This window comes from Bufo bufo, chromosome 6, assembly GCF_905171765.1.
Source record: "Bufo bufo chromosome 6, aBufBuf1.1, whole genome shotgun sequence".
NCBI classification, from domain to species: Eukaryota; Metazoa; Chordata; class Amphibia; order Anura; family Bufonidae; genus Bufo; species Bufo bufo.
In genome coordinates this window covers 127,414,466-127,427,369 of record NC_053394.1, presented here as the reverse complement: position 1 = coordinate 127,427,369, position 12,904 = coordinate 127,414,466, and the positions used below count along the sequence as shown (strand labels likewise).

General features: G+C 44.7%; 1 protein-coding gene across 21 annotated transcripts in view; it reads right to left on the bottom strand.

The window, feature by feature from the left end:
• The window catches only part of SORBS1 (sorbin and SH3 domain containing 1), a 353,742-nt gene that overhangs the window by 47,570 nt on the left and 293,268 nt on the right, over positions 1 to 12,904 (bottom strand). For 15 of the 21 annotated variants that reach the window (XM_040436109.1, XM_040436104.1, XM_040436089.1 and 12 more), the window contains 3 exons: positions 12,738 to 12,803; positions 6,656 to 6,748; positions 977 to 1,014 (listed from right to left, as the gene is read on the bottom strand). In XM_040436109.1, coding sequence (XP_040292043.1) covers positions 977 to 1,014; positions 6,656 to 6,748; positions 12,738 to 12,803 — 197 coding nt within the window. The remainder of the gene's footprint in view (positions 1 to 976; positions 1,015 to 6,655; positions 6,749 to 12,737; positions 12,804 to 12,904) is intronic. The other 6 variants (XM_040436097.1, XM_040436102.1, XM_040436101.1 and 3 more) reach the window with 3 other exon arrangements.

The window sequence follows — 12,904 nt, the reverse complement described above, 5'->3', positions numbered from 1 at the left end:
TGCAGGTAAACCTTGGACAAACAGAATTGCTACATCTCTATATAAAACCATAGGTCACATGATTTGATATTACAAAGTGCTGTCCGCCTTTCCTTGTCCTATACATTAACATCACTCTGACACTAGCGTTGGCCAATCCGGCAGCCAGTTTTGGCATAAATGGCGACAAAACCAGGCATTTATCCTGGAAAGTGGCCGGCTAACCACTGGATCCCATTCTAGTTAGGGCTCATGCGCACGAACGTATTTTCTTTTCTTTCCGTTCCGTTTTTTTTGCGGACCGTATGCGGAACCATTCACTTCAATGAGTCCGCAAAAAAAGCGGAAGTTGCTCAGTGTGCATTCCGTTTCCGTATGTCCGTATTTCCGTTCCGCAAAAAAATAGAACATATCCTATTGTTGTCCGCATTACGGACAAGAATAGTACTGTTCTATGAAGGGCCAGCTGTTCTGTTCCGCAAAATACGGAATGCACGCGGATGTCATCGGTATTTTTTGCGGATCGCAAAATACACACGGTCGTGTGCATAAGCCCTTAATGGGGATCCAGAGGTGAACGGCAGTATCCGGCAATGATGGGTACAGTGAAATACGGCATGCCGGGTTTTATAACGCAGATATGAACGTACTCTAAATGGTTAATACCAGTTAAAATGAAGCAAGATTGGGAAGGTGTCACAAGTCGTATGGGCGATTGTCTGTATAATGGGGACACTTCCACAAATGATCTCTCTTGATACATAATAGCAGCACAAAATCTGAAACAAATCAATTGCATGCTACAAAAATTGTACAACAAAGGACAAATTCTATCAACAAAAGTGTAGGTGCTAAGCACCCCCGACCGCTTTAGGGACTGCAAACAGTCTGCACTGAAACGCGTTACCCCGGGGTACAAATTGTACACAATGGGGCTATAAGGTAACATAGCAAGCACAGTAAACATACACGTAGGTGAGAAATGACTGCAACTTACTAGGATGGAAGGTCGTCCGGACGGCTCCCTCCTGCGTTCTGTAAGAATCCAAGAAAAGCGGTCATTCAGACGGAGAAATCGCAGACAATCTCCTCTAGCAGGCTGTGCATTCTGCCATTGTACCTCCATGAATGTATGAAAACTTTAGCCACGGCAGTGTGCGCCCATGTCTCCAGACAGCCAGCTTCCAGGGGCCGGCAGTGTGCTGTACAATGACTAGTCGCTTTTATGTCAGTAAGTGAGTCACTGCCTACAAAGCCAGCACAGCCAGATAAGCAGCTGGTACAGGAATAGCAAGCCTGGAAATGTTTTCACACACAGCTTTTCCTTGAGAGGTGCAATCCCACGTCAGAGCAAAACTCAAGTGTAAAACAGAACCTCGGCTATGGAAACGATAGGGGGAAGGTCTCTAATTCCTAACCAAATGTCTCCTGCTTCCAGGATTTTATATGTCATAAAAGGGTTCATTCAGAAATTATACAATGAAGATATTCTATCAATTAATATTTACTTAAAAGGGGTAAATATTTTTCCAAACCAGCACCTGGATCTGAATACCTTTGCAACTGCATGTAATTCCAAATGTTGTATAGCCACTTGAGTTATCCAATAAAAATGTATCTGTGTGGCGCCACCTGCTGTTTGCTCTTCTCCTCATCTCTCTGAGGTGGTCACACATGCTCCGTTTCATCATTGAACCGCCACCAGTCATATCTTATTAGAAGTTGTGACAGTTACAGAGGAAGAGAGAGAGAGAGAGAGAGAGAGAGGGGGGGGGGGGGGGAGAGAGAGAGAGAGAGGGGGGGAGAGAGAGAGAGAGAGAGAGAGAGAGGGGGGGGGAGAGAGAGAGGGGGAGAGAGAGAGAGGGGGAGAGAGAGAGAGAGAGAGAGAGAGAGAGGGGGAGAGGGGGAGAGGGGGGGGGGAGAGGGGGGGGAGAGAGAGAGAGAGAGGGGGAGAGGGGGAGAGGGGGGGGGAGAGGGGGGGAGAGAGAGAGAGAGAGAGAGAGAGAGAGAGAGGGAGAGGGGGAGAGGGGGGGGGGGGGGAGGGAGAGAGAGAGAGAGAGAGAGAGAGAGAGAGAGAGGGGGAGAGAGAAAGAGAGGGGGGGAGGGGGAGAGAGAGAGAGAGGGGGGGAGGGGGAGAGAGAGAGAGAGAGAGAGAGAGAGAGAGAGAGAGAGAGAGAGAGAGAGAGAGCGCTGCAGCAGAGGACAGCCCCCCTGAGATGTGATAGGGAGAGGGCTGCAACAGAAAGGACACACCCCTGAGCTGCCAGCTGGATATAATCAAAGCAATGACTGGGGAGATCTCCATGGGAGGTACAGGGCTGGTTCTAGCTTTGTTAGAAAAAGTGTCATTTGTCAGTGATTTTCATTTTTTACATTAATCATGGGATAACCCCCTTTAATTCTATTTGCATATTGGAATGATATTTTACTCAAAGTCTAACTCCATTTCAGGTTTTCATTGCAAATAACCCCAATATTATACTCCCCCTCCCCCATGTAATAATGACAGGGACCCAGAATAATTAAAGGGGTTCTGCAGTTTATTTAATCATCAGCATCTTATCAACAGGGGTCCGACACCCAGGACCCCTGCCGATCAGCTGTTTGAGAAGGCAGCGGCGCTGGCAGTAGTGCAGTGGCCTTCTCGCTGTTTACCGCAGGCCCAGTGATGTCACAACTAGTATCAATGGCCTGGGCAGGGCTAAGCTCCATTCAAGTGAACAGAGCTTAGCCCCACCCAGGCCATTGATACTAGTCGTGACGTCACTGGGCCTGCGGTAAACAGTGAGAAGGCCGTGGCGCCAGCTGGTCGGCGGGGGTCCCGGGTTTCAGACCCCCCGCCGATCAGATGCTGAGGATCTATCCAGAGGATAGATCATCAGTTAAAAAATACTGCAGAACCCCTTTAACTATGGGGAGAGGATTGGTGGGGGGTTTTACATTGAAGAGCTACGCCTGTCCTGGGTGAAAAAAAAGATGGTGATCAGCCGTAACATTAAAAGCCTTGCCTAAGGGCTCATTTACACGATCGTGGTTTAGTTCCGCATCCGAACCACATTTTTTGCCCTCCATGTGCTGCTCACATCCGTTGCTCCGTTTCGTGGCCCCGCAAAAATTATAGATCATGTCCTATTCTTGTCCGTTTTGCGGATAAGAATAGGACATGATCTATAATGGGCTGCCCGTTCCGTTTCGCAAATTGCGGAAGGCACACGGGCGGCATCTGTGTGCATAAGCCCTAACACTGCGATTATGCGATTACCTACAATACAATCTATGGTGAGATTTATTAAGATTGCTGCTTTCTGGGCACACGTCTCATCATAAATTAGTTGCATCCTGCAACCGTGCAATCCGTTCCCCTAAACAGAAGTCAAAAGGTCGTTAACGCATAGTTTGTGACTTTTTAACACCAAAGTGCCAACTTTATGTTCATTCTAGCTCTTGGTGTGGCACCCCAGATAGGTATAGGGTAGATAACGGCAATGGGGCATGGTGACAGATCACGCCTCTCCCACACAACAGGTTCACATTTTGGAAGTGTCACTTAGGTAGTTTCTACTGTAGCCTATTTCAAGATCTGGAGCTCTGCAATCTGAATATCCTTTGTGCATGGAGACCTACTGACAATGGTTCTATAGATGTCCTGTGAACAGTCCTCTATGTAAACAAGCTGAAAAGCACAAACTATCAGCACCTGAATAGGGCCTGGGGACCTGGCGTGTCAGGGACCATAGACTCACAGAGGGCACTGGACTCCTGCAATGTTCCAGGAAATGGCCCAATTGCAGGAGTGGGGGGAGCAGGGGTGCCCCAGCAATGAGGCCAGGTGAGGCGATCGCCTCAGGCAGCACCAGGTAGGGGGGCAGCGGAAGGGCCATGGTCAATGAGCGCTTTCATTGTGGCAAAGGGGTTAGGTTAAGAAATTGGCATAAGGCGGGGGGGCACGGTTTTCACCTCAGGCAGCAGAAAGGCTAGGTGCACCCCTGGCGGGGAGGAGGTTTATTTGAACATCTATGCTTTTAGGGCTGAATCACATATGCAGGTTTAGAGGCAGTTTCTGATAGCAGTGGATCAAATAAGAAGTATAAAAAAAATTTATAAAGAAAAGACTGATACTTCTCCTTATGTTTGACATAGACTGCAATTTTTCAGAGCTTAACCCGTTGGAAAGATCTTACCGTACACCTTACAGTACATCCAGCATGAGATACCACCAACTGGCAAAGTGCATATTGGAAGCATTTATCAATCTCATTGAAGTGACATAGTACACAGAGTCTTACAACACATCTCGAAGCTGATTAGAGAAGCACTTTTACTATTCAGCCAAAGCTTTGCAAGCACAGACAAGCAAATAGCAAGGTGACAAGCCAAAACATATATGAACAGATTTACAATATGCAATAGAGGTGCCTCTTGTAGAACCAACAACAGGCGGGTTGAGTACCCAGGTGGGCAACATTTGGATAGGGTAATTACATTAGAAGTAAAAAGGCGAGAATCATCCTGGCCAATACATTCTAATATTTATCACTCAGCGCAACAATGCCACAGGCTTGATTTATGAAAAAGACAGAGAAGAGAATTAATTAAGCTTCTAAATGGAGGTTTAAGGATGTGAAATCAGAACGTGCTTTGGGAAATAATTTTCAGAGTGATAACTGATGCCACCGAATCAGAATATTAGCATCTCGCGTAAGACTCGGCTTCATAGAGCCACCGATTTAGGAAAATAGGTGCTTCTTGGAGCCAAAGAAAATATTAGCGAATTCTGATTCCCTAAGATTAAGTTATCAAAAATGCCCTGACTACAGCTGGGATTAATGTTGGCTGAATCCGCTTACTTTGCTGGGATCGGCTGATCATTGAATGTGCGTGTGGGTGTCACGAATCTCCTGATGGTGGGGGACAGAAGGATCGGACTGTTGGACTGCAACATGTCCAATTATTTTGTTCTCAGGGGAGAGACGCTGCTACAAGGGTGTCTAGCAATGGCTTTCTTCCCATTCAGGACACCTGACAGCTTAACAAGCCAAATGTGCATCTTGTAAGGGGTATTTGGAAGGATAGCGGTCGCCCAAATGAGGGTCTGGCCAAAAGTTCTCTAAACTCTAGCCAGCCAGTGACATGTCGAATGTTATGAAGGTTCCTTTTTAGCAATTTTGGATACAGTTCTGGGTATGAGTAGGAGTTGGTGAATCTTCAAACACTCTATCACGGGATACGGTGTCAGGCGCTCATTTCGACAACATATTCCTAAAAATGCACATATCTGCAATAACAGGGGTGTCCGCGTTAAAGGGGTGTCCGCGTTATAAAAAACAGTGCATGAGTTGTGTATGGCAGCAATACCAGAAGCAACGCCGAAGGGAGGGACAGTAAGGGACACAATAGGGTATTCTACCGGGGTTATATGTTTATTTTTGTGGGAGTATTTTCTATGAACAGGATTAGCTTTTCCGGTATTGAGATCCGGCAGAGGATCTTAATACTGGAGAAAAACACTTACGTTTGTCCCCATTCTTCATCAATGGGGATAAAAAAAACTGAACTGAAGGGAACGGAGTGCACCAGAATGAATCCCGTTTCGTTTGGTTGCGTTCCCATACTGGACAGAAAACTGCTGCAAGCATGGGATGCGGAGCAAAACGGATCCGGCATGAAACACAATGTAAGTCAATAGTGCCAGATTCGTTCACTCAGACACAATAAAAAACAGATCCGGCGCCCATTGACTTACAATGGTATTAATGCCTGATCCGTTATTGAAAGATACAACGGGATCTGCCTCTGGATGCAGCCGGTTTTATCATCAGAAACAGAAGTGTATAAGTAGCCTTAAAGGGGTTCTCCAAGAGTATTAAATGTGCCCTCATGTGCCAGGAACCCCACATGGAATATACTTACCCCGGTCCCAGCTCCGCCACTGCTGCTTCTCCCTGCACGTGGATGAAAACATCCGGTGTCGGGGAGGAGCAGCCAATGGTGGGCAGGGACGAGCCTTCCTAGCATTGCCGGTGACCCTACGGAGGCTCGTCCCCGACTGCTTCCCCCCGACACCGGATGTTTTCATCTGCGTGCAGGGAGAAGCAGCAGTGGCGGTGCAGGGACCAGACGAGGAAGCGGGGACCGGGGTAAGTATATTCCATGTGGGGTGTCCGGCACATGGGGGGACAGACACTTTAAAGGGGTTATCCAAGAGTATAAAGGTTACGTTTTAGGGGAAGTTTTCTTTTTGTTGCTGTGAACACACACAACCCATGGACTGATGTGATGCTGTATCTGAAAGAAAGTGGGTTTTTCCAACTCTGTACAATCCCCTTTAAGAAATGTCACTACAAAATGTCTAAGAAATAATACTGATAGGAACCTGGAACAATACAGTAGGCTTTGGGTTGTCTGGTTCTACATGAGAATGCACCTTCACAAACACGGAGAGCACATGGCAGCCAGGCGGCACAGACATATTGCTGTGGAATCCTATGGTCACAGCAGGGATAGGAGACTACTGGATATAGTAGGATGCAGACAGGTCATGATGTGGTTACACATTCGGCAGGCCGGGGTGCAGATGGGATTAGTGATGTTATGACATAAGCCTTTCTTCATTCCATATCTTGCAGAGAGACAGTTTGCTCGATAGGCAAATCGGCAGTAGAAAGAACTTTCATACCATTTTATTGGAAGCTTTATAACACTTGTCCATTCTCTCTATATCTGCATCTAACTCAGACTCGTACCGATAGAGGTCTTTCTCTAGCTCAGTCTAGTTAAAGAAGAACAAGACAATAACAGACATTACACATTGACACGGGTCTCCGGCGGTCACATTGAGGGCACAACAGGACACGTGTTTGCTCATCTGATTGGTGAAACGTTATATAATAACTACAGCAAAACATAAAGAACCATTGACGTCAATGCCATTTACATTACATAATAGAAGAACACTGAAAAGTTTGTTATCTGCCTCTGGTAAAAGATGGCAAAAACCTGTTTCATTCCTTCATTACTCAGTATTACCTTGACAACATGTAGATAAAAGCTTTAAATGCACCCAATTACCAGGAGCATGCAAAGCGAGATAAAGGGAACCTGTCGCCGGCAGAGATTCCCTATAGATGACAATTCCTAAGCACTGTATTACACCAACAGATTTCCTGACCAATCATTGGTCAGATGGCCTATTACACACACAGATCTTTTGGAATACACACCAAGATTGGTCAGATAATCTGATGGTGTAATACAACCCTTAGGCCCCCTTCACACAGGCGTTGCGGGTGAGGGCCGGATGTGATGCAGGTGTGTTCAGGGAAAATCGTGCAATTTCAGTCCATTTTGACAGCGATTGCGTTCCGTTGTTCAGTTTTTTCAGCGCGAGTGCAATGCGTTTTGCACGTGCGTAAAAAAAAAAAAAAAAACTGAATGTGGTACCCAGACCTGAACTTCACTGAAGTTTGGGTTTGGGTTCGGTGTTCTGTAGATTTTATTATTTTCCATTATAACATGGTTATAAGGGAAAATAATAGCATTCTTAATACAGAATGCTAAGTATAATGTCAATTAAGGGTTAAAAAATAATAAACACATAACTCACCTCATCCACTTGATCGCGCAGCCGGGATCCTCTTCTTTCTTCTTTCTGCAGGGCCTGCAAAAGGACCTTCGCTGATGTCATCGCGCTCACCATGTGGTGAGCCGGGTGACGTCAGCGCAGGTCCTGCTGAATGAAGATAGAAGGTCCTGCTGCATTAAAGAATGCTATTATTTTCCATTATATACCATGTTATAATGGAAAATAATAAAGTAAATGGGGTCCCGGGTCGCTCATCCCTCGTCTCCTTAGCAACTATGTGTGAAAATCGCATCGCATCCGCACTTGCTTGCAATTTTCAAGCAGCCCCATTCATTTTCTATGGGACCTGCGTTGCGTGAAAAACGCTGAATATAGAACATGCTGCGATTTTCACGCAAACGCACAAGTGATGGGTGAAAAACATCGCTCATCTGCACAGCCCCATTGAAATGAATGGGTCAGGATTCAGTGTGGGTGCAATGCTTTCACCTCACGCATTGCACCCGAGCGAAATACTCACCCATGGGAAAGGGTCATTTTATGTGGCTCGATTCGGAGCCATCACAAGCGCAAATCCGTGATAAAACTGATCGATCTTTGCTCGTTTAAAAGGCCCGACTGTTACTACGATTGGCGGCAGGACGTCAACCGGTTTACATGGGGGATGTGCTGCTGGCCAGCAAGCTGGGATAAACGACTGCAAAATACAAATAAATGCTACTGTCGGAGACGAGCCTGCAAGGAACGATCACACCGGGGAGAGGCGCATACGTAGCAAGCCATTTTTTTTAACATCCTTACGTTGCCCAAACCCCAATGGAGCGCCCGTTTTACATTTTCCCTGTGTGCACCACATGCAAAAAAAATTGCTGATCTGACCTTGAAATAAAGCGTGTAAATGAACCATGAATGTGCTAATTATCTGTATCTATTAGCGCGCATATTACTGTACATTCCATAATTGGCAACAGTCAGCCGCTCAGCAAACCTTCTACAATCCTGATAGGCGTGAAAGCCATTAGTGAAGTTACAGCTGATGTATCACTCTGTATCCAGTTACATTAATCTACAGTAATTAATGAAGATTGGGGCAATTATTTTTCCATCTTAATTATCCTTTATTATTTCCCTGGTAGCAATTAAAATTATAAAAAAAACACACACACATCAGTTATCTGGTTAGATCGAACACACAGCAGCAGAACACGGGGATCGCACAAATCTGTCTGTGCTCGTGGATATAGATTTTCAAGTTCTTTATAGTTCAAGGAGCTTGAAGGGCATCTGTCCGCAGATTTGTACCCGACATGTTACATGTGCGCTTGGCAGCTGAAGGCATCTGTGTTGGTCCCATGTTCGTATGTGCCCGCATTGCTGAGAAAAATGATGTTTTATTATATGCAATTGAGCCTTTAGGAGCAACGGGGGCGTTGCCTTTACACCTAGAGGCTCTGCTCTCTCTGAAACTGCCGCGCCCGCTGCACTTTGATTAGCAGGATCAGGCAGTGAAAACGTCATCACGCCTGTCCCTGTCAATCAAAGTGGAGAGGACGCAGCAGCTGCAGAGAGCGCTGCCAAGTGCACATGCAACAGGTCCTTTAAGTGCAAAGACGTAGGAGGTCCAACTGCTTTATTGCGGTTTATTCTCATACAGGATCAGATACAAACACAGTCCGAGACAGTCCGCTACGTAAGATGATTCAAAAAGTGAAATTTGATAAGAACATGTAAAATTCATAGGAAAAGACAGATTTATACCTTCCACGTAAGACGTCTAATAGTATAGTATAGGAAGCACTGAGCTGGCCAATTAAATGTACAGAATGTTTTTCATGGCTCACTTAAAGGGACAGTTTCATCATCATCTTTTTAAACTCAATATGGATAGAAACCATTTTTATTTTATTTCAGCAGTACTTATATCACGGAAAATGAAATATAAAATCTTGTCCTTCTGCAGCAGTCAACACAAATGATAAGACCTCCTATACTGATTGGTAATCCATTGTCAGTCTGTTGCTGCTGTGAGGGGGAAGTTGTTATCTGAAAGGTAATCCTCATGATCATAGTAGGTATAAAATTGGGATAATTGGAACACCGGCTGCTTATCTGCATATTTGCCGGGTTGTGGCCGAGTCTCCGCTGGTCCCCATTATAGTGAAAGGGACCAGATGGAATTCAGGCAGTGCACGGCAGTGATGGATCCAGCGGGCTGCTCCCAGCCGCAACAGCCTGCCGTCTCTGCTTAAACGCAGATATGAAACTGGCCTTAGTATCATTTTTGATGCGCTAATTGAGGCACACCTTCTTCCCTCTCTGGTCGCAGTCAATGGTCTGACTGAGAAAGTTAAGAGAGACTCTGTGCCAAGGAAGTTAAAGAGCTAGAACACAAAGTGACTTAAAAAATTTCGATTTAGAAAACCATCCACCCGTTTTTTTTTTATATAAATAGAATATTCACACGTACATACACATTGTTAATATGTGCTACAAAATTTTTTTTTATGGAAATGTCCCTTTAAAGCCATAGATAGCCACATACGCTAAAAAATTCTAATTGCAATGTAGAGCAGGTCATCCGCTTGCTGCGCACATGCAGTACACACTGTATTTAGACATTTCTAGATTCACTGGATGAAATGGAGCGGATAGGTTTCTACAGCCATTTGCTCCAGTTTCCTCCTTAGGGTACTTTCACACTAGCGTTTTTCTTTTCCGGCACAGAGTTCCGTCACAGGGGCTCTATACAGGAAAAGAACTGATCAGGCATATCCCCATGCATTCTGAATGGAGAGTAATCCGTTCAGGATGCATCAGGATGTCTTCAGTTCAGTCGTTTTGACTGTTCAGGCAAAAGATAAAACCGCAGCATGCTACGGTTTTATCTCCGGCGAAAAAAAACCCTGAAGACTTGCCTGAATGCCGGATCCGGCATTTTTCCCCATAGGAATGTATTCGTTCAAAATACTGGAATGCCGGATCCGTCCTTCCGGCCTGCGCATGCGCAGACAGGTAAAAATTTGAAAAAAGATACAAGACGGATCCGTCTGTCTGCATGACAAGCGGAGACGGATCCGTTCTTGCAATGCATTTGTGAGACGGATCCGCATCCGGATTCGTCTCACAAATGATTTCAGTCACAGCCAGATCGGCGGATCCGGTGGGCAGTTCCGACAACGGAACTGCCCGCCGGATCACACTGCCGCAAGTGTGAAAGTAGCCTTAGTTTTGATTCATCTCATACTCCTTTATTTTTCTATAACATCACATCGGTTGTATTTGGCTATGCTCCGATTTTTTCATGTAGTGAGCCACCATAGTAGGAATTTATTTGTGGATGCCAAATGATGGAAACCACTGGTCTCTGGCTGATTGTCAAGTTCCCAATGACATACAGTACCACAATTCAGTTTCCTCTTCCCACATAAACTGAGAAGAATGAGCATCTATTACAATTTATATCTGATGTATGAAATCTATACGGTTCTATACTATGAAGGCATAATCCACTATGGTGCCTCTGTATCACACAGCATTAGGTTCCTTCATGCTGCAGTGTCAAAAGATGGATCAAGTACATAAGTGCAGTACAGATCTTTACAATTTGCCCCATATTTGGTTCTGTATTGTATCCATTTTGCTATGTCAGTCTTTTTTCATCCATATTTTTTATTTTTTTTTGTTAAACTGTTAACTATTTTTTCCCCTAGTTTTTGTAATGTTGCTGAAATACGGACGTTAAAAATGCAAATGCGAATGAAACCATCTGAACATACTGGCACTGGTTTTGCAATGAGGCTCCATTCCTGAGTTATCATACTTTTTCCTAACATGCAAATTAGGCCTTTGGTGTAATGAGTACATCACCATTGCTCTTGTTGCACCCAAGCTCCGCTCCTTTCTGTGGGCAGCCTCTCCCTTAATGCTTTGATTGACAGGACCTGGCAGTGGTAAAGCCGCAAGGGAGGGTCTGGTCACAGAAAGGAGAGGAGCTTGGGTGTAAGAGCAATGGTGATGCCCTCATTGCTCCAAAGGCGTAATTTGCATATTAAGAAAAAATTATCATAACTCAGGAAGGTGAACCATAGCTATATGTCTATGCAAACAGCTGGATAGGGAGGTCGCTGGTGACAGATTTAATTCAATATGGACCTGTACTATGGAAGAATGAATGAGCAGCATATACTGCTGTAATACAGGATCTAATGGAGCAGGTATCCATGTATTCTCTGCTGAATTATAATATAGTACAGGCCCACAGAGTGCTAGGTGTTCTATATTATGGCTGTGGACAACTCAAAGTGTGCACAAAGCCAAAAGGACTCGATTACAGAATGGGAACGGCTCTGCTCACAATTCCATTAATTTTCACTTTTTTTTTTGTACTGTCAGAGGAGTAGAAAAACTAAAATAATTGAGAGCCACATTCGTCAGATGACAAGGGTCCATCTACAAAGGTCTGCATAGCAGCAAACTGGCAAGTATTTATATCATCTTCCACTTTTCGTGGTGTAAACCACCTCATTCAATTGCATGCGAGGGATACTCGCTCCTCATTAAATGCAGGTCCTGCTGCATTCAATGAGGGGTGAATGTCTCGCACGTGCAAGTGATGAGATGGTGGCCTATTTTTACCTAGTGTCATTTGCTTTGATTTCAATAGGGTCCGTCTGGCCAAAAATAGGATGTCCATAAAAAAAAGAAAAAAAAAAAAAAAAACGAACGGCCAAACAGCCATGTGAATAGCCCCACTGACTTCCATTGGTTCTAAAAATTGCTGTGTGACAGCCGTTAATTAAATGGCCATTTTTCCAGTTTGTGTGAAAGTAGCCTAAAAATGGCCTCTATAAGGGCTCACTTTGTGATTCATACAGTTTTTTTTTGTCAAATAATGACCATATCTGAGCACAAGATATTGTAACTGTACCTAATCCGAGACACACTGCCCAAATTGCTCCAACATAAAATTAGTCTTAACAAAAAGTTCAGACTGAAAAATGGTTAAGAAGGTTTGGGTAGAAATGCAGACAATGACATCATGCTAACACAAACAGACTGCCAAAATAAAAAGGAGCTCAAGGAGCTGAAAATTAAAAGCTAATCACACATACAACACACGCAAACTGTCAGAAACTGCACCAGACTCTGCCGGACAGAATTAAGAAAGCATCTTTACCTTCCTATCCTCTACTTTAAGGATAGAGCAATCCCCCGGAGTATAATCCCAAATCTTTTTTGGAGGCTGATGGAAAGCAGAGGAGCAAATAAGGAAATGAAAAGAGAGAGACAAGATATCACAAGGAGTATGGCTTTAAAAGTAATACATAAGTTGAGGCATCGGCA